Raw genomic sequence first — 24,381 nt, forward strand, 5'->3', positions numbered from 1 at the left:
CTGCCTGCTGACCTGCCAGGACAGCTGTTACTGCCTGACAAGTCAGAGAGATCCCTGAGGGAAGATGCAATGAACTCCTCCCTGGCTACGTGGCATGTGGGCCCTGTTAGAGACTTTCTGCTTCCTTCTTTAAGAAATCTGTCGTTTATTATTGAAATCAGCCCCGTATGGCTGAATTAGCAATGGGCTAGAAGACACTGGAGAGGAAAAAAAGGAGAGGGAAGCTAAATAATTTGGAATGCAGCTAAAATACTTCAGAGAGTTTAAGGTTAAAAGGGATCACTGGATCACACACTGACCACTGGCCATTAAGTCTTATGACTAGTCCCAAACTGAACTAAGGATCTTGTTAGTGATTAAAACTATTATAACTGCATTAGGTTATCTCAGCTCCCAAAGCTCCCAAACACTGATTTCTATTCTATGTTCTTTTCTACCATTTCAAAAAGCTTTAGCATGCCAAATCTTGCAGATCTTTTTGACAAATCGATAATGCTTTTTCAACGTATTTTTATAAGATATTTCCTCCAGTGCTGTAGTCCTTTGGCAGGTCTTTTTGCATGACTTAATCTTTAATGTCAAGAGCCACACACGTTGTTCTACTATCAGTCTCATTAATACACACAGTAATCCAGGTAGTACATCCAACAGTCATACTGGACACGTTGCACCGGGACCTTATCTATAATAGTTTGCTTGATATGGTTTTTAGATGACTTTTTCTAAGACCTAAGCTCTCATTCCAGAGGCGTGGCTTGCATCCTTGGAAAATTTGGCTGTAAATTTGGCTTACTCATTTGGCTGTAACAGCCTGTTTGAAAGTGTTAATTTTACTAAGCAGTCCAGATGACATTGCAGTTGCTCTCACAGTAGTTTACCAAATTACCATTTAGCACATCCATGGATTTGCTATTAACAAAGTGAGTTTATTATGGATATTTCATAAAAACCTTAAAAGATGCTGAGCCTGCAGAACCTTGCAAACCCCAAAACCATGAAGACTAACCTCTGAAAAATTTTCTTTCAAATGTCAAAAAGGATTTCTTTGTTTAACACATTAACAAAGCATTAATTCAAAAGCACATTAATTCAAAAGCATTAGCCATTAGAAGTATATTTGGTATTAAACATAGGACTCAGAGACCATTTTGCAGTTCTAAGCCTAATCATTAAAAACAGCAGCCATGATGTTTCTGCAGTTACTTTTATCAATTTACCTGCAAATGTCACTGAATAAGGCTATCAGAATTGGTTTGTAAGTCAAGTGAGGTGATTCATATTAAGGATATCTTACATATTCCTTATCAAATCGTTTACATATTTTCCCTCGTTTTCCCTCTGGTTGCTGTTAAACAGTGGAGAACAGCACAGGTCACCCCGCTTGGTCTTCTGAAAGTGGGCAGAACACGAGTGGCTTTGTTTGTTTCACTTCTCGAGAACACATTTTATATTTAAAGATTTATTAACCCCCAAACTTAGCTACTTCCTCAGGCAACTCAGCCAAGATCCCAAGGTGCAAATTAGCCAGACATCATTAAAACTGTCTCGATTTGCTCGCAACAGCGGGTCTCCCCGCGGACCTCCCCAGCGCCAGCCACGTGATGCCAGCACAGCACCTGTCTTCTCCCAGGTACGCCAACGATGCTCATTCAGCACCACCGGCACCGCGCGCCGCTACAGCCGCGGCACCGAAGGATCACCTCCATCCCGGAGCGACTCACATCCCTCAGCCCTTTTTATTCCTCGGTTTTTGTTTTGTTTTGTTTTGTTTTTTTTTTTTAATTCCCCTGCGCCGCCCCACGCCCAGCAGCACCCCCGCGCCGGGGTTTGAGCGAGGTGCCAGCCCCCACCCCAGGTCCCCGTGGCCGCCCTTCACGACACCACCCCCCGCTCCCACCGGCGATGCTGCGCTCCCGAGGACCCCGGGAGCGGGCGGGCGGCGCCCCTCATCCCGCCGGGCGGGGCCGCGCTCCCGGCATGCCCGAGGGGGACGCTCCCAGAGTGGGTAGGTGGGTGGTTGGGTGGGCGGAGGGACGGAGGGTGGGAGGGTGCGCGCCCGCTTCCCCCCCCCCCGCCCTTACCCACGCCGCTTCCCATTCCCACCCGCTTCCCATTCCCACACGACGCGGAAACCGGCGCCCAGCCGAGCCGCTGTAGCCGGCGCGCAGGGCGCATGCGCGGCAGGGCGGGGGCCGGCGTCTAGTGGGGAGCGCTCCGGCCGCCGGTGCCGCCCGCAGTCCCCGCCTGCTCTCCCGCACTCCCGCCCGCCGCTGCCCGGGCACCGGCGGTCGCCGCGCAGCGCCCGCGCCTTCTCCCGCGCCAGGTCCTGCCCCACCATGAAGTTAAGCAGCCGGGGCCGGGGATGCTGCGTGGGCGGCAGCCGGGAGCGCGGGCCGCCGCCGCGGAGCCCTTTCGTGCACCAGCTGCGCTTCAGCCCCCTGGAGAAAGCCAAGGTAGGGGCGTGCGGGGCCCCCCCCTCCTCCTTCCGCGCCGTGGCCCCTGGGGCGCACCGGCCGGTGGGCCGCGTCCTGCGGCGGGCGGGGGCTCCCTGCCGGCGCTTTGTGAGCCCGAGGGGCCGGGAGAGCCGGGGGGGAGCCGGTGCCTCTGTGTGTGCGGGTGGGCGGGGGCGACGGCGTCGTGCTCGGGGCGGGCGGGGTGCTGGGGGCGGCCGTGATGCTGTAGCGCCTCAACTTGTGCTCCGATGCCTTCTTCAAAGGAAAAAAAAAAAAAAACTGTGGGGTTTTTTTTTTTTTTTTTTTTCTTTTTTTTTTTTTTTTCTTCGGTGGGTTTGTTTTGGATTTGGTTTTTTCCTTTTGGTTTGGTTTGGCTTTTAATGGGGGGCGGAGGAGCGGCCCTGCGGAGCCCACGGTTTCCACCGTCAGGTTGAGGTATTGACCCTGGGCCGAGGCATCCCGTGCAGCCTAAGTTTGGCTCCTAGGTAAATAGTCCCTGCGGCGTAATTTAGGCATTGTACAGGTAGCGGTGAGATGACAGGAAGCAGTATTAAGATGCAAATTTGCAGTTGCATGGCTTTTTATTTGGTTGATTGGTTGGGGTTTTTTTCCACCCCCTCTGTGCCTCAGCCTCACTCGCCTCGCACTGTGAGCAGTAGGTAGTTGGGTATTCAAAGGGCATGGCCCTTGTCTTAGGCTTTCGGTAAGATCTGGGTCACTTGCTGGAGAGAGAAATACCGCCAGAGACTCACCTTGTGAGGGGCTGGCCATTTCTGTGACTTCCATCACTGTAATACTTCAGTTCTTTAAAGCTGTTGTTTTGGGAGTGTAACAGCGTATAGTACCTATCGATATTGGAAATTAAGATCCCCTAATAGCGAACCTTTTGGATCAAGGTGCTCTAGATCCAATTTTGATTTAATTACATTTTGAGTGAAGTTCGTTGTTGCAATGCCCTGTTGCTGTCCAGATATTTAACGCAAGATACGTATCGCCTGACTTAAAAAACATTGGAATGTGCCTCATGTTACGTATCTGGCAGTCAAGGAATTTATAGTAGACTCCAGTAGAAAAGATTTTTACTTTTTTAATCAAGTTTCCCGGTATGTATTCAGTGGTTACTGAGAAACTGTTGCTTGAGCCAGAAAAGTGAGAAAAGGTGTCTGTCGTTTGCTGCATTTAGTTTATACCTAGGGCTTCCTCAATAAATTGCATAGTTGTAATGATTTCCTTTCAGTGTTCCCCTACTTTGTTCCTGAAGTCACGTTTTCTATGTAATTAATGAGGTAGAAGTCCTTCAGGGAGCAGAGAGAAGCAAAGATAGCATGTATTCATAGGGACTAGAATTGTGTCCAGTTATAACAATATTTCATTTTGCAGTGTTATTATATTTTTTAACTGTTACTTCCTACTTGGTTATTTATAAGAAATTTTGAAAATACTCCTGGGAGAGCAGAGTATCAGTTTTACAGTTTTTGCAGTATTGAGTCTTAGAGGAGCTATCAGCATTGCTGATCTGTTCTTAGTCCTGACAGACTTTTAGGTGCTTCGTCAGCAAAGTGACTTGTGACTGGTCGTAGAACATATCTGCCTTCTGCGTGGGCTACCCTGTGTATCTGTACAAAATGTGAGCTTTGCTAATGGACTTCAAGAATTTATTACATTCAATGAAAACTGCAAGATACACTTAAAGCTCTGTAATTTTTGACGGTGCACAGACCAAAGGAATAGCTGCCTTGCCAAAGAACGTGTCTTGCTCGGTCTTGCTTTTTAAGTGAGTTATATTTTACTGATACACAGCAGCACTGATTTCTTGAACCCAGCCTTTCTTACAGTCTTATTTTCGCAGTTTTATGTGAGGAAAAAGAGCATGTAAGCTGACAAATGGAACTGTGATAGATTTTCTTCTTTGCCTCAGTCATGCTTTTTCAGCTTCTTCACCAATTAAAAGTTGTGCTTGAGATAGAAGCTGTTAAAGAAGAGCTGTGGAACTGTTCCACTTGTGAGAAATGCTCTCAGAAGTGCTCCCCAGAGTGAATTATGGCAGTGCATGTTCTCTTCCATACAGTCCTGGCCAGCTACAGAGGGTCCGGTGTGAACTATTACAGCTGAACTCACTTCCTGTTCAGCTGTGGGCACATATTGTGTCACAGGCTTTTCTGTCTGTCCTGTGAATCTAGCGGGGGATATTTGGGATTGCAGAGCCTATCGAGGAAAGTCAGGAATGCAGGTACAAGAAATAGGAAGCACAGGAAACTGGGAGACAAGACTACTTTGTCTGAAGGTGTGTTGTCTGTTGCTGATGGTGTGCCAGATAGCCCCATTATCTTCCCTACAACCTCGTCCTGCACTTCCCAAGAGGTTAGACTAGCTTTTTTATTCATTAATACAACTCAAAAGTAAGTGCATTTTAGCACGTTTCAGTCTGAGACTGTGGGAGTGAAAGAAAGATTGAAAGTAAGACGGCAAAACAACCATAAAGGGGAAGAACAGCAAAAAGAAATCCTTTTGACTGTGAAGGAACTGTTCACATCATCTTTTATTGACTTTATAAAATTTGTAATCTGGGAGATTACAGGAGCATAAAAGCAGTGAGGCTGTTTCAGAACTGAATCTCATTCATCCTGTAGAAATGATGGCTATTTTACTCTGATCTGAGGGTGACAGTAGGGGTCATTCTTGAAGCTACTTGTTTTATTTTGGTACTGTAATAAAAAGATCTTTTCTGAGAAGAAGACAGACGTGATTTCATTAACCATGAATTTCTTCTGGGCACCAAGACGTAAGTCGAAGCTCTTAATTCTAGTTACTGCTGCAGATCAGGCAGAAGCATTACCGGAGCTGAGCTGTCACTAACTGTCCGTAGCTTTGTTTCTCTGCTACTTAAAAACACAGTATGATGCCATTTTCCTTTCTTCCAGTGTTTCTGGCCCTTTTATTTCACCAATGCTGGCATTCATTTGGTGCCTTGGTGAGCTGATTTGGCTCATTAAACCAGCATATCATTGTGTTTTTCTGTGTTCTGATTGTTTTCTTCTGCTGGGATGGCTTTTTTTTTTCCCCACTAATGAGCTATATTCTCTGGTTGCAAGTTCACTTAAGTGCTAGAGCTGACTCAAGGGGAGGATGGAGGAGGGAGTGAACAGAACCACTCTCTTTAGCAGCAGTGATCTCTTAGATTGGCTTAGTTGCACATAAAAATTTCTACTCCTCTGTTTGTTTCCATGAATGTGTCAAGTGGGAAATTTGGAGAGTGGGAAAGAGAATTGCTGAGGGATGAATTCATAGCTCCTTCAGTGCCATCTTTGAGTTGTGCTATAGGGATGATGATAGTGAAGAAGTAAAAGTGTGGGGCAAGATGTAATCTCTGTCTGATATGTGTAAAAGAAAAATCAAAACTTCTACCATGTCAAATACTGTTTCCTTTTTTCAGTACATTATAATTACTTTATAACAAGTCATGGAAATTTTGTTATGGATAAACTGATTTTTAATGATATTTCTCACTGTATCGCTAATTTCAAAGTTACTTTTTTTCTGTCTCTCTGTGCATGAGGGGTATGATAGTGGATATCAAGATAGGAAATGGACCCACAGAAGTAGAAACAAGGGTACTCTCTGATTCTCTTGCTCTGGGTGTTCTGAAGAACTTAAGTCCCTTTTAAGTCCATATTTTACACCTTCATCGTGAGTTCACACTCAAATCTGAATGCAGAGTCTCTAAACAAGTAGAAGATGATACCTTTTTAGTTTAAGTGACTTGGCTTACATCAGATTGAAGCCATTCTGATGGCAGAGTGGAGATCAGTTTCCCAGGGCAGCCTTCTGTTACAAGCTGTAAGACCATCCGCTCCCTTCCTGCTGTCCATGGGTCTTTCACAGTTTACACTTCAACTTCTGAAAAAGTAAGCTGGATCCTGTAGACCAGCAAATGTTAAATAAACTGTAGTCAAACCCCTCTTGAGAATTTTGATCATGAGCTGAACCTCCCAAAATACAACTCCAAATGAACCTTTAGGTTTTTTAAATGTTTCTCAAAACACAGCTGTTTACATATGACTTATTAGTAGACAGAATTTGTAATTTTAATAGGAGACATGTCTGGGTGAATGTCCTAAATGTGTAAAGATGTGATCTTCAACATAAGATATCTGTAGAAGGTCAGACCAGAAGTGTGTATCTCCTGCATTCTGATCACTGACAATAGCCAGTGGGGACAGGATCTTATCCCTTTTTCTGTCTGACACTATTACTGTACTATCCTGCTTTACAGGATAGAAGCTTTCTTACCCAGGAAGATGTCTGAATATAGATGTAGACTGAACTGGTTTTCAAATGTTAGCGTCTTTCACAATTCCTAACCTCCTTCAGGGGCTAAGTATATTTCTCTACCCTGCCAAATTTCTTATGTGGACAGATACTGAACTACCGCCTGCTAAAAAGAGGCTGGTGTCACAGCCAGACCCTGCACACTTGGTGCACTTGCTTCTTGCTGGCCATTACCACCAGTGCTGTCTTTGGAAGATCAAGAGGCCTTTTCTGCACATTTATGCTACCTTTCATGACGTGATGGACACAAGCACTGCTTCTCTTCTGTGATGTGGCACTAAAATGATCTTGGTACAAAGGATTGCTACAGAGATGCAAAGGATGGAATATTTCACTACCACTCACCTACCATTTGGCTTTGCCTTGGTATAGGAGGAGACTTCGAGGAATGGGAGGGAGAGACTGTGTCCTCACCTGCATTTTGTTTCCCTTATTTCTTGGTGGCTGGTCCTTCTCATTTTAAGAACTTAGAAGGCAGCTACTCTCTCATCTCCAGAAAGCTCCCCTATCTGCTTCCAGACATGGTGGTCCTCTCTGTGGATGCAGAGCTGTGTGAGTTGGTGTAACTTTGGAGCTCATCTGACCATTGCAGTGTGTGAAGTTTTACTATTTCCTCTGAGAAAATAGCCTATCTAAGAAAAAAAATAATCCTTTTTCTATCAGTTCTGCAAACTAAAGCAGTCTACACAAGGACTGGAATCCTGGTTTGGGGAGTGAGACCATTATTGTTACAAGATGATGTCTTGTAACGGTGCCAGTCTGAACCATCACTGTAATATCTGGTATTGCAGTGGGCTGATAGCTTAGGCCTTGAAACTGATACCTTGGGCTTTTCTTCTGTTGTATGCTCCCTGCCCCTACCCTAGATTTACAGATATGTGCAGCTGCAGGGTGAGGTGGTTCCTGAGCTGTTTTGGGAAGTGAGAGGAATTGGGAACTGATCAATGGGAAACTGAGCTGCATGATGACTGGATCTGCATCAGGGAAGAGAAGAATATGAATAAAGCTTTCCATAGCAGCCTGGAGATTCATCAGATTAGGCACAACATGAGACAACAGCTTATGCCTGTTACTCATTTTTGCCCAGCCATTGTGATGCTGGAAAGTGCTTTTTTTTTCTTAACCTTATTTAGTATACCTGTGAATATGTAGCGTATTGACTTTTAAATTCTCTTTACATGACCCTTGCTTCCTAGTGTCTTCATCTTCTGTTAACCTCCATTGTACAGCTGGAGGAACACTGGTGCTACCCCAGTCAACTTCAAACAGTTTTCAGTTCCCTCTCTTTCCCTTAGCTAGTCCTGAAACTGTACCCCCTCCACTTGAAGAGGGTATTTTTTCTTTCTTCCTGTCTTTTGAGTGAGAAAGATGTGACTTGGACTGTGGAACTGTTTCCTGGAGCAAGTGGATCACTGCACAGATAGTATTTTCTGGAGGACAGTTGGAAATAACTCCAAACAGCTCAGGAAAGACTCTACTGAGGGAGAAGTTCCAACATGACATGTTTTTCAGCAGAGTTGAAGGAAGAGAGCTGATTGTCAGCCCTCTCTGAGAACCAGAGTGCTGGGAGGAGGTGCAGAAGCAACTGGCTTCACCATGGCTTCCTAGAGGAGGATAATTTCTTGGAAACCTCTGCTTTCCAGGGAGTTGTGCCTCACAGTGCAGACCTGGAACTTAAAATCTTGTACATGTCTGGATGTTTGTCCAGGGGTCTCTGTACAGTATTCCCACAGCTTCTGGTTCAAAGAACATACTAGAGAGGAAGAGATTTCCCATTTGCATCCTGTTTTGCTGTGTGAGTGCACCCTGCTGAAGTGTACATCACTGTCTGGTAGCTACTGTGATGGACTGACTTCTCTGTAGTGCAACAAAATTTACAACACACATGCTAAATATTTGCTTTATGTGAGGCTGCAGAAAGGGAAAAAGAGCATGAGGTTGTATTAATTGACAAACATAGGGTAAGCAGAAGAGTGGAAAGCTAAGACTTCATTAGCTCTACTGAGCTAAAGGCATTGTGTTTCAGCTGTAATTAAGATTGTGAATACAAAATTGTTGTGCATACCCCACAATTATTTGTTTGGAGTTGAGTCGTGTTCTGCTGTTCTTAATATTAGGTATTTTTCATTTAAGACTTGATATCGGTTTCTAGGAATGGGTGACTTTTTCAGTCTGAGATTATGTTAGAATAATGCCTTTTTTTTTTTTTTTTACTATTGTTTTGCAGATTGCCTTCATGACCTTGACTTTGTTTCCTATCCGACTCTTTTTTGCTGCTTTTATGATGTTGCTGGCCTGGCCTTTTGCATTCCTTGCTTCAATGGGATCTGATGAGCAAGATCTTGAAAAGCCCCTCTCCTGGTGGCGAAGGTGAGTCACTGATGTGGTGAACTACTAAGAGAACCATCATATAGTTTAGCAGTTTGAAATAGAGAAGATGGGAAATACCTCATCTCTGTCTCAGAGATGTGCTTTTCTCTTCAAAAGAAAAATATAAAAATTAAACACTTCCCTCAGATGGGAGACAAAGATACCTCAACTCTTGGATTTACCAGGTGGCCCAAGAATTACAGGGAGAAAAATTCATATCTCTGTCTTCTTATCTTTATTGAGTATATAGTGTGAAGCTTTGTTGTGGCATCCTTCACTTTCACCTATTCTTGTAAGGTCAACTTCTGGTTATGAAGATTGACTCTATGGAATGTGCCCAGATTTCATATTCTAAATTGTTATTTTACACTGCTTCACCCCATTGTTTTCTGCCCTGTGGTGAATTGACAAAACTTGTGTTGATTGCCTGAGGGCTTGCCCCATACTTTAGTGCTTATTAAAAGTCTGTACTTGTTTTGATATTGGAATGCTGATTAAGGTAGCAGGTAAGAGAGTGTTCACCCATCCATGAATGCTGCTGTTTGAGGAGCAAGAAAGGAAGAGTGTATAACCTCGTCTCTAGAGAACTTTAAAATTAGGGTCTGACACTAGCATGAGGGAAGCTGATTGTGTTTTGCATCACAGGAGGGAAGGAGGTTGAGAACCACAGAGGCATGTCACTTTACATTTCATTCGTACTGATGTCAGTATAATAACTAAAGGAGTAATGGACTGCCTTCAGTCTTGCTTACAGTTATTTTAAATCCTTTTAAATTGTCCCTCCCCCATTTAATCCAGTTTTCAGTGTCACCCTGCTCCCCAGCTTCCCAGTCCCTGTAAGTGTAACAATTTGTTGTGTTTGGGTTTTGTACTCTGTTGGTTCAAAGTTTCTCTTTTTATGAGTATCAGAATGTTTAAAAAAACCCAGAAAAACAAAACTCCACAAAAAAACAACAAACAAACAAAACCACAAACAAAACAAAAGCCACAACCAACAAACCTCCACAAAGCAAAAAACCAAAAATACATCACCCAAAACACTTTAGGAGGAGTTGGGGAAAAGGGAAGAAAGCAAAATATTTCCGGTGCTCTCATATGTATTCTGTAGGCATTCCTGTATTTGAGAATCTCTGCCCAACATTTCTCCACTATTTTGTTTGGATAAACTTGAAACCAAGAATCAGGGTTATTGCATTCTAGCAGTATCCTATGACTCAATTTATTAGAGCTTTTTAAGTGTTACTAGAAAACATTAGGCATTGTGTAGAAGAAACTCAACAGTCATAGCCTGAATAAAAATTAGTTTAATGATAAAGTAAATGCCAATCTTACTGTTATTAAAATGGATTAATATTCAGGCATAAAATGAATTGAACAGCATCTTACCTTGAAAGTGGTCTTAAATCTACTAGAAGTCTGTGCAGTGTTGAAGCTCTGTTTAAGCATCGTATCCTCTCTGTACTTTTCTCATGTATATAAAGTTTTTAAGCAATGTTTTTCTTTTCACTGTAGTAAGGTATTCCTGTGGCAGCATAACTGTTTTCTCAACTCTTTACAGGATAGTGGATGTTTTGCTGAAGGCAATCATGAGAATGATGTGGCTTGCTGGTGGATTCCACTGGATAAATGTTAAAGGCAGACGGGCATTGCCAGCGGAAGCAGCAATATTAACTGTGGCTCCCCATTCTTCCTACTTTGATGCCATTCCAGTAACTATGACCTTCGCCTCCATTGTGATGAAAGCAGAAAGCAAAGATATTCCTGTTTGGGGAAGTAAGTTGGTAGATACTTGATTTTTCAAGAACAATCAAAAATCATTGCTTAGGAAGTTCATTGCTTAGGCCTTGTATGAGAAGGACTGAAACACAAAGAAAAATTTTCCTATTACCTATGGTGCTTTTTTTTTAACTGATCTACTTGGAATGTTGATAGGAAAAAATCGGGGGAGATGTTGTTCTTTTTCCCCTTTTTCCAAAATTGAATCATTGTATGAAGTCAAAGCAATCCTACAGAACTCAGGTTAAATTTGCAGTAAAATTGCAACATTCTAAGACCTGACAGATAGAAAAGCAAATTAGGATGGGCCTATGGAAGCAAAGACTGATGCTAGAGAGAGAGTCTACCAAGACTTCTTACTTGGTGCGAGCTGGCGTGCCATGCCAGAAGTATGTTTTAGGAGTGTTGTCTGCTCTGAATGGTACCCTGCCTTGAGGGAGTGCTGCTGATCCTTCACGCATCACAAAGTTTGTTTCTGGCAGGGTGTGAGAGATGAGCAAGAGCAGATTGTTGTGCACTCAGATTTAGTCATGAGAAGAGCAGATGCCTGAGTCAGTAGTGTTTGAATAGTATCTTGTATTATCATTTTTCAGTGTAAATTCTCACAAATGTTTGAGAGATATGTGGGGTTTAGTGCAGTTGTGCTAAAAAAAAAAAAAGTGCAAGTTTTTTGGGCTCGTAGACTTCTAAACAAAATCTATGTGGAAGCATTTTGGGTAAGTCCACCGTATTGTGTCTAGCAGCCAGCAAAGTTCAAAGAATCTCCCTTCGTCTCATTGTGTAGATTTTATGGGTAATCTAAAAATGACAAAAGATTTTACTCTGGCCTTGGGTAGGACTCTTTAGTTTAAAAGTCTAAACAAAAGCTTTGGCTTCCTTTGCAACTGAGTGGAATCAGGCTGTTGGTGTTGACGTCCTCCTAAAATTTCATTAAACAATGTGTTCTTGAGGTTGCATTCCAAACTTGAAGCTGAGACGTGGCCAGAAATGGTGAGTGGTTACACATGGAAGTTTCATGTAGGGAGTCCTGTGTTATAAAGGTCTGCCTGTATCAGGTAAAGCTCAGGCTGGAACTGGAGTTGTATCTCAATTTCATTGAATATCTTAATAGAGTTTAGAAGTTTGTGGCAGTGAAAAATCTGTGTAAAAATGAATAGATGCTTTGAACAAAAAGGGTGCAAGCATGTGCTTTTGAAAATGGATGTATGCAAACAAACATAGTGTGAAAACAAAAGGAAAATGAACACCCTTGTCCAGTACTGAGAGAAGATACTGTTGTGAGACAGTATGTTGGGACTCTCATACAGCACAGGTGTATCCAGGCCAGCTTAGGCTCTAGAAGCAGGCCAGACTTGGAAGCAGACGTAGAAGACGTAGAAGATCTATCTTCTTTCTCAGGTGACTCAGTTTGCTGTTTAGTAATTGCTGGCTCAGCAAAATAAAGTAGTCTGTGTGGAACTCCATTTGACTTGAAGGTGGACTGTATGGAGGACCCAAACTAGATGAGGTAACTCTTGGCCATGTTGTGTTACTGAAATGTGATGAAACAGCAGAATGGCATTTGACAGAATCCTGTAATGGGTACTTAACTACCCACGTTGTAGATTCAGTGGGAACTAGTGGGAAATCCTGACTAGAATTTGTAGGGATATGGAGATTGCAGTTCCACTGAATGAAACAAAAATAATGCACATCAAGTAGTTAAAACTATTTCTATGTACCTAATTTAATTTCAAGGTAACTTTTAAAGAATTCTTTTGAAAGTCTAGTCTTATTACAATACATTTTAAAAATTATTCACTTGATTTTGTTCATGTGTGAGTAAAACCAGTTACAGAAAAACAGAAAACATGTAGTGATTTGATGGAATATTACTGGAATGTACAGTGCAGTCAAATAAATGGATGTTTTGTCCTGTATCATTGCATTTGCTTTATGTTATGGAGCCACAAAAGTTATGTTGTCCCTTTTAAAGTATTCACAAAAATGCCACAGAAATGAGGCATAGCAAGGGTTGTAACTGGGATTAAGAGTTCAAAAACTTTTTTTGTTTTTAGAGGAGTACTTTTGTATGAGCAACACTAATTACAGCAGCTTGTGTTATTTAAGTAAATGGACCTTAACAGAGAGGTGAGTAATCACTATATTGATTAGTTTGCCTTAAAAATTAGTGAAAACTTTCTAGTGGAGTAAAGTTGTCATTTACTTATTTATTTTTCTGCTTGAAAGAAGTTTTCTGTGAAGCAAATAGTGCTATCTTCTTTGATCTAGTTTTTTAATCCTAATGTTATTTACACTTCTCTGCAGACACACACATGAAAAAAATAAAAATAATTTTAAAATTATATTTCTCTCATGCTATCTATCTGTAGAAAGGTACTTATATTTTTATTGGATTGCCTGGTGAATTGTCAACACTCTAGACATTCATCTAGAATTTATCCCAGAGAGGTCAGAACTGGTTTTTATGTTCTTCAGTTTTGTAAGTCTTGCAGACTTGTTATACCATCTCCAGTAAAGTTTTGTAGCCAGTCACTGATAATCCTAACCTTCCTGTCTGTTAATTGAATCTTGTTAATGGTCATTCAGAACCTTCTGGGAAGCTTTGAATGAAGTACATTTATTTAACTCTCTGAACAGACTCAGGCATATAAAAAATGACATGGCAGGGGAAATCTGAAGATAGTTTTCAAGGACAAGGACTTCGGGTAGAGAGTAGATAGTCATCCAAAATATCCAAGTGTGATATAAATAAGTCGGCTTTTTGATGTAATGAAGTGTTTATTGGGACATTGTACATTCTATATCAAAGGGATCAGGTGCTTTAGCAGGTGCAAAAAGATCTGATTGCTAACTGGTTACTAAGATTGGTTTTGCAAATATTTTAATAGGTTTCTGGAACTGTGTTATTGTACCCTTAGTTTGCTAGTCATGGAAGCTTCTGATCCACTTATAAGTCCAGATTATTAAAAGCCTGTTCTTCATGGGATTGGAATATTCCACAAGTGTGCTTATGCATGAGTGTTTTATTGCTTTCTTACTTGAAGGTGCCTCTTCTGGACCACAAAGTCCAATTTCAGAAGCAGACTTAAGTCTTGTGACTCTTACAGACATTTTCCTCCTTTTTAGGAAAACAAAGAGAAGAAAACTCAAATTTAAAAATGCACTTTTGTTCTGACGGAAGAGTATTGAACTCTTCAGTTAGTGGCCAGTAGTGAAGAAAATTATCCACTTGGCACACACACAAGTTTAACAAACTCTGGGGAGGAACTGCTTGCCCAAATATAAACGAGATTTCAACCAAAAAAAAAGTCAATATTTAGGAAGTAGAGAATGCCAAACAGACATCATGATGCTGAAGGAAGGCATATGTTTCCATGCAGTGACTTTCCAGAGTTTTGGTAGATTGGAGACGTGAAATGCGCCTGACCACTTAAGTGTGAGACGTGCAGCTGGGAAGATGACATCTCGGAGTCTGTTTTACCTTACATGGACTGAAGAAGTCAGATCAATTAATTTATCAGCACAAATCCTTACACTTTCCTGTTTTGTCTGCTGAATCTCACTTTAAGTCAGGACAAGGTTTATGCCTAAATTCTGGATAGTTACACTTCACTGCCTTATTTTTGACAGTTGAAGCAACCTGGGAAAAAGTAATTTTTCATTACTGAAGTGGTCAGTGCTGCTGCAGAAATGCTTCAATAAGAAGGAAAAGGAATTTATCAGTAAATATGGGTTTATGGGGATTTTGTTGGATCACTTCTGTGATTTGAACATCTTCAGTGATGTGAACTTTTAGAAACGAAATTTAAGGTGATAAGCTAGTTTAAACTTTAAGCAACTTTTCAACATCTCTAACATCACCCTCTGAAAAGAAGAGGGATTTGGTACCTGTGAAACAAAGGGGGGGAAATATGTTAGCTTAAGTTTATAAAGAGGAAGGAGGTAATTTCTGTTTGGCCCAATACAGAAGAGCTGTAGAGGAAGGGAGAATCATACTGTGCTGTAAAACTATCAATTCTGTCATGGGTGGTTTTTTCCACATCTAGTAAACTCATGACTTTTTGTTCGAGTTCATCTTTTGAAAGGACATTATAGGCTTTTCTAAAACATCATGACTAAAAGATGAGAAATAAGTAATTTGGGGAAAATATTTGTGCTTTAGTAGCTGGGTATGTTTTCGTTTCAAACCTTAAGAGATGCCAAATTACTCATCAGCTCTTTTATGGAACCTAATCCTTTAGTCCTTCACCTCACATACCCCTCTCTCTCCCCCACCCCTTCCAAAGCACAGAAGGAAGAGAACTGTGGTAGACCCGTAGTTCTTCAGTGAGAATCTTGCATTCAAGTACTTCTGAGATTCATCAAAACAGTCCTTGAATCCTTTTTGGAAAAACCTGCGCTAAGGTGAAGGCATCACAGGTTTCTTGTCTTTATACACTGTAAATCAGCAGCTTAAACACTAAGGTTGCCAGGATGAAAGCCAGCATCCTATGCTATGTTGGCATTATAGCCTGCCTTGAGTACATGAATGAGCTCCCCCATTCTGATGCGCATCTTGAAGTTGTTGCCAAGCTTATCCATTTCATCCATTCCTTTAAAACCTTCCATTTCAAAATTTAAGGTTTCCTTCAGGCTGTGGGCACCCAGATGGCCGTGCAAGATTTCTGTCCTCACAAGAGCTCTCCTGGAAAGACTTAAAATAGTTGCACTATCATCTGTGTATTGTAGGTATGCCTTTATTATTTGGGTTGGAGTCCTGGGAAATTAGGTAAAAATTACTTCTCATTTAAACTACTGCTGGAGTGCCTAAACCACTATCATATTTTTTAAGCATACTTTTTAATATGGTTCATGGAAGTTACTACAGTATGTAGGAAACCTGCAAACCAGCACTACTGCCTGCCTTAAATACTTTTGAGACTGGCAGTAGAAAGCTGAAACATACAGCCATGCCCTCATACAGGTGTTGCAGGTGTGAAAGCAAACAGCAATCTCTGGGACATAAAAAAGTCCTTAAGGGCCTCAAGAAGTCCTTAAGGGAAATAGATTACATTTTGAAAGACCAACCCAAATACCACAGAATTTACTTCTGTTAAAGCTAAAAGAGGACGCTCATTATTTACCTCCTACTGCTGACTTTTCCTTGTACTGCAGACTGCATTTGTCCTGCCTTTCTCTTTGGAAATAGAGAGGGGGAATTTTCTTGTTAATGCTGCTTCTATACCAGGAATACTTGGTATCCCTTCTGTCAGGTGGTCCATCTGCTAGACATTTAGTCAAGCTTGGAGAAGTTCTTGGTGTGCATTGAGCTTCAGTGGTTGGTTCAGATTTTAGTCTTACACTTCAGTATTTGTTTCTGTGTATATTTGTTGCTCTAATAATGTTCTACCACTAACTTTACAGATCTCATGTACAGTACCATGACTATAACAATTTTTTCTTAACTTTTTCTGTAAGAACAATATAATTCCAAGTGGCAAAGATCCTAATTTTGGTTGACTTGAGTTTTGTACATAGATACAACTTCATGTATTTGGTGTGGGTGAGCTTCAGTTTTTCCAATTTTAAGGTCCCGTGTCCATATACACAGGAAATAATTTTAGTCTGGAACCTTCATGGTTTTTTCCCCCCATAACTTTTATAAGGCTTCTGAATCCTTTGTAGATTTCTTTTCTTCTTTTCTGTCCAGAAAAGACTGGTTTTCATATTAGATATTACTGCATTTAAAAAGCCTTCATGTTTTTGTACCCCTAAATACAAAATGCACAAGAGGGCAACTAATAACATAATCTATATTTTTTCCACAGTAGAAAAAAATCAGGGTAAATACTGTAAATAGATAGCCCACTGCAAGGCTACTTGTCTAGCTTACCTCCATGTTAAATGCAAACAGAGCCAGTTGTACTGCCTCAGTAGGCTGCCCTCTTAGTGTGTCAGGAGAATGTATGTGATGGGATTTTTGTCTTGTTTGGGAGAGAAGCCAAGTGAAAGCCTCAGGTTCATCATTCTCTACTTTTGCAGCAGATCTGTGACTTTGTTTGATGCTGATTCTACAGTGGTGAAAATGTAACTGCCTCTTCAAAAGTGTGTGTTTGGATGCCTTTTAGAAGAACTGTATTTAGTGCCACATTGCTATTCCATTGCTTTTTGTGTTCTCTGCTATTCCATTGCTTTTTGTAGAACCAGTGGTGAAGTTACCAGTGTAGCTGTATCTACTACATGGTTGTAACTGCCAAATATAATTTAAATGGTTTGCTACAATACTATTGTATGTTATACTGTCTTGATTTGAAACAAGGTTTCCTCACACTCATTTGCCTCGAAATAGAAAGGTGAAATAATTTTTTTTCTGCTGTTATCTTAAGGAGTTCATTGACACCAGTTGTATGTGTTCAACTCATCAGGGAGAAACCTTTTTTTTTTTTTCATATGCGCTGAGGTGGTGCTTAAATTGATTGCATGGGAGTTACATTTCTGAAGTCAGTTGGAGCTGCACCCTGCAATTAATTAAAGCAATACTGAATTTTTGCAGGCTCTCTTAAAAAAGGCTGTTTTGTGCTAGAGCAGCTTTCAGTTGGTTAGCATATCTGTGGTGGTCTGGCTGCCTTGCAAGGCAGAGGTTTTAGTGAATTACAGGCGGTACTGTTTAAATTGTAGGCACCTGCCTAAGAAGGTGGAGTACAGCATGTCAGCTGTCCTCAGGACTGACACTGCTAGAGAAAAAGCTGAAATAATGACACTGGCAAGGTCATTTTTGTGAATTGAGGGGTTGTCTGTCTTTGCATGATAGAATTGATAATTCAAGGGTGGTTTTAGTGGCGTGAGAGGAGCTGGGCAAGCATACTTTTCAGAATCTCTGAATACTTGAACTGTGGTCTTCAGTACCTGGTTACAGTCAGTCTTGGACAGTTCAATTGCTGAGCAGAGAAAGATATGATTATGTTCTGTTTATTAAACATATTGCACACTTCTGCTTGTTTCCTTTAGCTGCTCAGTATGCCAGCTGTCTGGTGCATTTTCATGCATGCTGCTTTTTTGCTCCTGGCCTGGCTTTGTTCTAGTCCTGCCTATTCCTTGCATCACATACTACCTTATGGTATGCTCTCCCTATGTTTTGACTTGACATGTGACCTCAGTCTCATCTTGTCCACTTATTTGGTATGTTTCTCAGCTTTTCTTTACAAACCTTTGGCCCTGTCCCTGACTTTCTTGCAGAGATTGACTTGGTACAGCCTTTGAATTTTCAAATTTCTGTCTATTTACTGAATATGAAAATATGTGGTGAGAGTAAAGGTCTGTGTAGCCTTGTGCTCTGTTTTCAAAACTGATTAAGAAAAGAATGTATGAGGAAAGGCAAGTACAGAGCTAGCCTTCCCTTGGTGTGTGCTTTCAGCTTCCTACTGATGAGAGTTTCAGTTTCACTTAACTTGTTGGACTTAACCACTAAAGATCTGGTAGCTGGTGTCTTACAAGATCTTCAGTTGCTGTTTAATAGTAAAACAAGAATTCTGTCAGCTTTTAGTCTGATCTCTAAGGAAATAAGAATTAATATGACCACCCTGTCTAAGATTTGATGTGATGGGTTGAAATAGTGATGCCTTCACACATGTATTTAAAAAAAGGTGATCGTTTAAAAGATGCTGAGTTCTGCAAGCTGCATGAAAATACTGTTTGAACTATTTTGTGTCGTATAATTCAACAGGCAGGACAAATCCATAGGAAACAAAGCTTTCAGTTGTCTCTGTTCTTTTTCAGTACTTCGAAGCTTAGTAGCTTGCTTTTGGGAAGGTTGTAACAGTAAAGCTCCCAGGTTTATGCACAACTTGCCTGTACAGTTTTCAGATACAGACGACATTAGTGCAATCTGATGTTTCTGTCATGTTGCCCTAAGTAAAACCTATCTGCTTGCTTAATTTCTTGTGTTACAAAGACCTTGCTGGCAGCAATCCTCCAAAGCCTTGGAGCTCTGGATTTATCTTATTCCTTGGCCTGAAGCAACCCAATTTGCATCATTTGGGCCTAACATAAAAGAAACTTTGGAGTGAATGCTGGGGATGTTTGCGTCTTTTGGTTTCTTTTATTGTATAATGGTTTTGCTATGGAATAGTAATTTGCAATAGTAGGACAAACTCAGGAGTAACATCACTAAGAAACAATTATGATACCAGATATGGTTTCCCTTGTTATTTTTATTGCTTGTTCTGTGTTTGGGGTTTTTTTTCCCCCCAGTTTTTTATGTATTAATATTTTGTTTTTTGTTTGGGGGCTTTTTTTGGTTGGTTGGTTGGTTTTTTTAGCTCCCCCCAGCAGTAACCCCAGCTGACCAATGATGATCTTTGCTCCCCTAGCAAGCATTGCTGTACAGATATTGTCTAAGAACAGGCATGTAGGAATAAGTGCAAGACTAAGGTAACTTTTCTGTGATATACTGTTTCCTAAGCATCGGCAACTTGTGGGATAAAAGCAATATTTCAGAGGCTGGCTGAATGTTTGGGACCTTGCTGTAAGTTTTGACAGATTAGTTTCTCAGGGCCACAGAAAGATTTTGGTGAGTTGCTGGCTAAAATTCCAGTAGGATAACACCAGAACCAGCAGCTTTTGCTGAGTACAGGACTGTAATTCCTTATAGTGTTTGTTTTTTCTTCACACTTTAAGCACTGGCTGATCCATTGATGCAGCAAGTCTATCCTTGGCAAAAGAAGATTATACAATTAGTGGCAGTGAACTCATCCCACAGTGGTTGGAAATATTAAAACAGTATTTTGGGCAAATAGAATAGCCAATATTTTTCCAAATCACCACACTCTGGAACCTTTGAATAAAAATACAAGATAAAAAAAGTTATTAAAAGGTATTTGAAGACAACCTGCTTAAATAAAAGCATGAAACAGTATATTTGAAGGTGCTTCACTTGTTTTGGACACTGGAAAACAGCTGCATATGCTTATTATTTTGAAAGTTGTCTTTGGTGTCCTGGTGACTGACATGCATGGACTGGATCTTGTGGATTTATTTCTGATTTTTGCTCATGTTCATTTTGTGTCTGGCTATGTACAAGAGGATTCCCACTGAGCCAGGAAGAGGATGTCTGAGATCTAATTCAGCTGGTATGAGAAATGGGCAAGCAGATGACAGCTGAGAAAATAATCACACTTTTTCTTTTGGTGATACTGAGTCCTCACAAAAAATAACATCAGGATATGGAATATCTTTTGTGGTATACCTTTAGTGAAACTGAGCTGTCATAGAAGATAAAAACTCTAAAAACCGGAGACAGTCTGACCCACAGGATATCTTTTGGAAGCACTTTGGAAGAGGGAGACTCCTGCTACTTTGCTGGGTTAGGAGGGACTATAAACTCTGTGATTTTTGTGGCAGGAAGAAATGGCTTATAGAAACCACAGCTGCATTGTTGCAGAGAACTGTGCTTAATATGTGCCATCATGTTTTACATTGTCTGTGTTGTATATATTGGTCTGTATTGGTCTATTAAAAATTGAACTATTTACAAAGTGGCAAAATTGTGAAAATGGTTTTCCTCACAGAAATTCATGAAAAGATAATGCCAAAATAGCAAAGCTGGTTTTCCTCACTGGCATTTTTGGAACTATTTCAATAAGACTTTAATAATTCAGCTGAATATTTAAGTTTGCAGTGTAATATAGTAAAGTAGTTATGTTCCTCTACCAAAATTTTTGTCCAGAGGATTACTAGGCAGAGGTGAGGTGGGGGGATCTTTTTCAAACAAAGATGAAGTAAAGGCTGATTTGTTTGGTTTTGTTTTCCTTCCTCTTCAGCTCTAATAAAATACATCCGACCAGTATTTGTGTCTCGGTCAGACCAGGATTCTCGCAGGAAAACCGTTGAAGAGATAAAGAGGCGTGCTCAGTCTGATGGGAAATGGCCACAGGTACTGTGTTCTGCTACTGTTTGAGGAATGGTATTTGGCATTTCCAAGCTTTGGATATGCAGTTTACTTTTTTTGTTGTGAGTGGCTTTAGATGGTTTGGGGTGGGGTATGGGGGTGAAATTTCCTCCACCCTCTTTTTCTAGAAGATATAGTTTGATATTCTTATGTTTCTCATTGCATTGTGTTTCAAGGAGAGCTGGGTAAGTACATGAGATGGAGAGCTCTACTAAGTGGGACTAAATGGAGAGAACACAGCAGTTTATAAAGTTCTCTAAGAAGAAAAAATTACGTGCTCAGGAGAATACCCAGGGAAGTATTGTGTGTTCTTGCCCTTCGCAAGATTTTGGCATAGTGTTGTTTTTGGAGATGTAATACTGGGCAAGACAGGCCAAGCAGTTTGGATGTCCCAAATAACCAGAGCACACCTCTATTGGACCACATGATGAAAGCATGGATAAGGTTTTTTTCTGCACCTAAAATGTGACTATTTATAATGTGCTTTGGAAGAGAATAGTGGGAAGGAAGGGATGACTACCTAAGATCTCATATTTCTGGAAGCATGTGGTAATTTTGCAAATTTGAAGCATTCTTGTGATTATTTTTTTTTTGAGATTGGGATACCGTATGTTTTTTTGGCATTGTTCCTGCTTACAGTGGTTATACCTGCATACTGGACTGCAGAAACATTATAAACAGCTATAAACAATGAGACAGAAGGGTGATGTATAGCTTTTGAATTATGGCTTTCATCATGAGATTTCAAATCAAGCTAGTACTAGACTGGGCAATAAAACTAGTAATGTTAATTCTGGTCCATTGTTTTGTCCCCTTGTGATATGGGTTTTTAGGGGTTTTTGTTACTTTGTGGTTGTGGGGGGTTTTTTTGTTTGTTTGTTTTTTTACAGTCTACTCTCTTCTGCTGAATTTGGTTCAATTTTGGCATTTTTTACTTTGTTAGAATTCTGTTTAGGCATTTTCAGCCTCTGTCATTTGGACATCTGTGCACGTACCAAGTAATAGCAACAAGAAAATAACTGTCTTTCTTTTCTACCTGGGAGCAGGAATTTTGTTTTGGTGAAACCTTTGGTGAAAATACTCTTAAGCTCTACAAGTGTTTCTGGTCACTGTCAGTGTTGGAATAAATAAAATTATTATTGAGGGCAAGAAAGAGGCAAATTCACAGATAAACAAAAATATTGTTATTATTAAGGTAGAACTTTACTTGACTTCTTTATTGAGCACCATTTTTTTTTAATCTATCTGGATTGTTTTTCCCTGAAAACATTTTTGCTGTAATCAGCTTTGAAAAGATGTGTTTATAAATACATTCACATTGGAATAGTTTTTTAAAGTCAACTTTTCTTTTACTTCAAGATAATGATATTCCCAGAGGGCACTTGCACAAACCGATCCTGTCTAATTACATTCAAACCTGGTAGGTATTATACTCTGTTCTCTACATAATGTTCTTGTGTCTTTGTTTCTTGAAATACCACTTGCATTGTAATTTGCTTGCTGTTGCAGAAGTTGAGTTAAAAATCTTGCAATAGGGCGAAATTGGAATAGAAATTTTCTGATGCTACAGGAGGTTTGTCATTCCACAATTGAACAAGACATTTTAGATAATTCAGGTTTTTTCTTGGCTTCTGAGATGCATGTGAACTGGAAGACTAGTGTTTCTTACTGGGTTTTTGTTTGTGGCTGTCTCTTTTCTTGTCTTTTTCCTTCTTTCTCTTGCCTCCTCCACTTCCTATTTTGAGTCTGTCCTGCAGCATTTAGATACACTATAAAGCTTAAAGAAGCAGCGTGAATCTATTTCAGCCTACCTCAGCATTTGTTGCTGTGTTGTGTATGGATGATTCCTCTTCTGTGGAGTTGCATTCTGGTGAAGGTGGCACAAAAGTTTCCCATCTAGCCCTGTTAGGAAGGTTACAATTTTTATGTAACATCCACTTTCTAAGCTCTTTACAATTACTATCACCTTTTTAGCTTATCAGATTAGACGGGGCTGTAACTGAACATTGCTGCAGCTGTAAACTGCAGTTCCAATAGGGAGAAATGCCAATACTGCAGTGAACCACCACCCTTTAATGTAAACTTGCCGTTATCATGTAGAGAGGGAGATGGTCAGGGAAGAAGCTTCAGTGAGCAAGGCAGTTGTGAACGTGTTTTTTGACTCTTCCTAGGTTTCTGCCTAGCTCATTGCGTTCTGGTCTTACTGTGCGACTTGTAGTTTGCATTGCTTGCAACTTACATGTGACTATTAGAATACCATGCAGTGAGTCAGCATTGTGATTCCTTGCTCTGATTCAATTGGCTGAAAGAATCTCAGGCTTGTCTCTCAGCTCTTACCTTTTTAGATGAATGAGTGGTGGTTAGGGAAACACCCACTTCTTTAGCTCTTTGCTCTCCATCTCTCTCCACCTGAATCCTGATTATGCTTTGGAAACTAACCTGAATCCTTCGTTTAAGCCCTGATTTACCACCTTCCCTCCGTGACATAGACCTTTCAAGCACCATGTATTTCCATCTCAAATTCTCACTCTAGCTTCCTCTCCTCTGGCCTAATAGATGCCACTGTCTGCTTCTTGACTACCTCTCTTTTCCTACTGAAACCTGCTTCTGTATCCATCTAGCCTTTCAGAAAGCCTTTACCTGAAAATTCGTTACTTATGTCACATTGCTATTCAAGTAACTGCTTTCTGGATGCCTTTCCCCGTTCTACTCATGTGGCCTATGCCCCTTGCCCTTAACTACCTTTTTTTTGGTTTTATGTTTGTGCAAGCTAGTCATACAGGGCAAGGTAGTTTAGTGTTATTCAAGTGATGGTGTTGTCATCTACCGCTCAGATTTTGTCAGCTTTGGATTATTTCAAAAGTTACTTCAAATGTTCTTCGAGACTGAACGGAAAGTTCTATTGGCCATGAATCTCTGCAGGATTCTGTTCAGACAACCTTCATTTAAAAATGTTTATACTCCATTAACAATTACTACTTTTATATCTCAACAAGTACTCTGTAAAGCCAATGTAATGCTAAGAATATGGTACACTTCAATCAGTTCTTAATTTTAGTCGGAATATTAGAGATATTGTTGTAAATAATGCAGTTTGAGTAAGCTGTTTTTATTTCTTTGTGAGAAAAAGATGTTTAGAGGAATCTAAACATCTGAGCAAGATATTTATCATGCTTACCCAATCTTTGTACTAGAAACCAAGAAAATGCTTAGCAAATGACGTAGATCTTGTGCTACTTAATCAGAACTGCAATTTTCATATGAAATGAAGTAATGCTTCTGTATAATTGCTGCAGTTCAATACCTTATAACTATTAGATTTTCCATAGCTAGGGAATAGAAGTTATGTTAATTCTGTTATTTCAGAGAAGATAAATTACCTATAAATTGTTGCTCAAATAAAAATAGAAAGCTTCTTTTGCATAAGCAAGCTTGGATTCTTCACCAAAAAAATAACCATGGGGAGTATATTGCTGAACTGTCTTGTACGTTCTCATATTTTTTTAATCATTTATCAAGCTGAAT

General features: G+C 40.4%; 1 protein-coding gene across 2 annotated transcripts in view; it reads left to right on the forward strand.

The window, feature by feature from the left end:
* The first annotated feature begins 2,207 nt into the window (after nucleotides 1-2,207).
* LPCAT1 (lysophosphatidylcholine acyltransferase 1) overlaps nucleotides 2,208-24,381 on the forward strand; it is a 61,423-nt gene continuing 39,249 nt past the window's right edge. Inside the window, exons 1-5 of one of the 2 annotated variants that reach the window (XM_027643793.1) lie at nucleotides 2,208-2,453; nucleotides 9,010-9,152; nucleotides 10,711-10,925; nucleotides 20,729-20,841; nucleotides 22,216-22,276. In XM_027643793.1, coding sequence (XP_027499594.1) covers nucleotides 2,337-2,453; nucleotides 9,010-9,152; nucleotides 10,711-10,925; nucleotides 20,729-20,841; nucleotides 22,216-22,276 — 649 coding nt within the window. In that variant the 5' untranslated portion in view covers nucleotides 2,208-2,336. Of the gene's footprint in view, nucleotides 2,454-2,677; nucleotides 2,735-9,009; nucleotides 9,153-10,710; nucleotides 10,926-20,728; nucleotides 20,842-22,215; nucleotides 22,277-24,381 lie in introns of those variants that run through there. The other variant, XM_027643794.1, reaches the window with a different exon arrangement.

The sequence above is a fragment of the Corapipo altera genome, unplaced genomic scaffold (assembly GCF_003945725.1).
Source record: "Corapipo altera isolate COAL_440 unplaced genomic scaffold, ASM394572v1 24b, whole genome shotgun sequence".
NCBI classification, from domain to species: Eukaryota; Metazoa; Chordata; class Aves; order Passeriformes; family Pipridae; genus Corapipo; species Corapipo altera.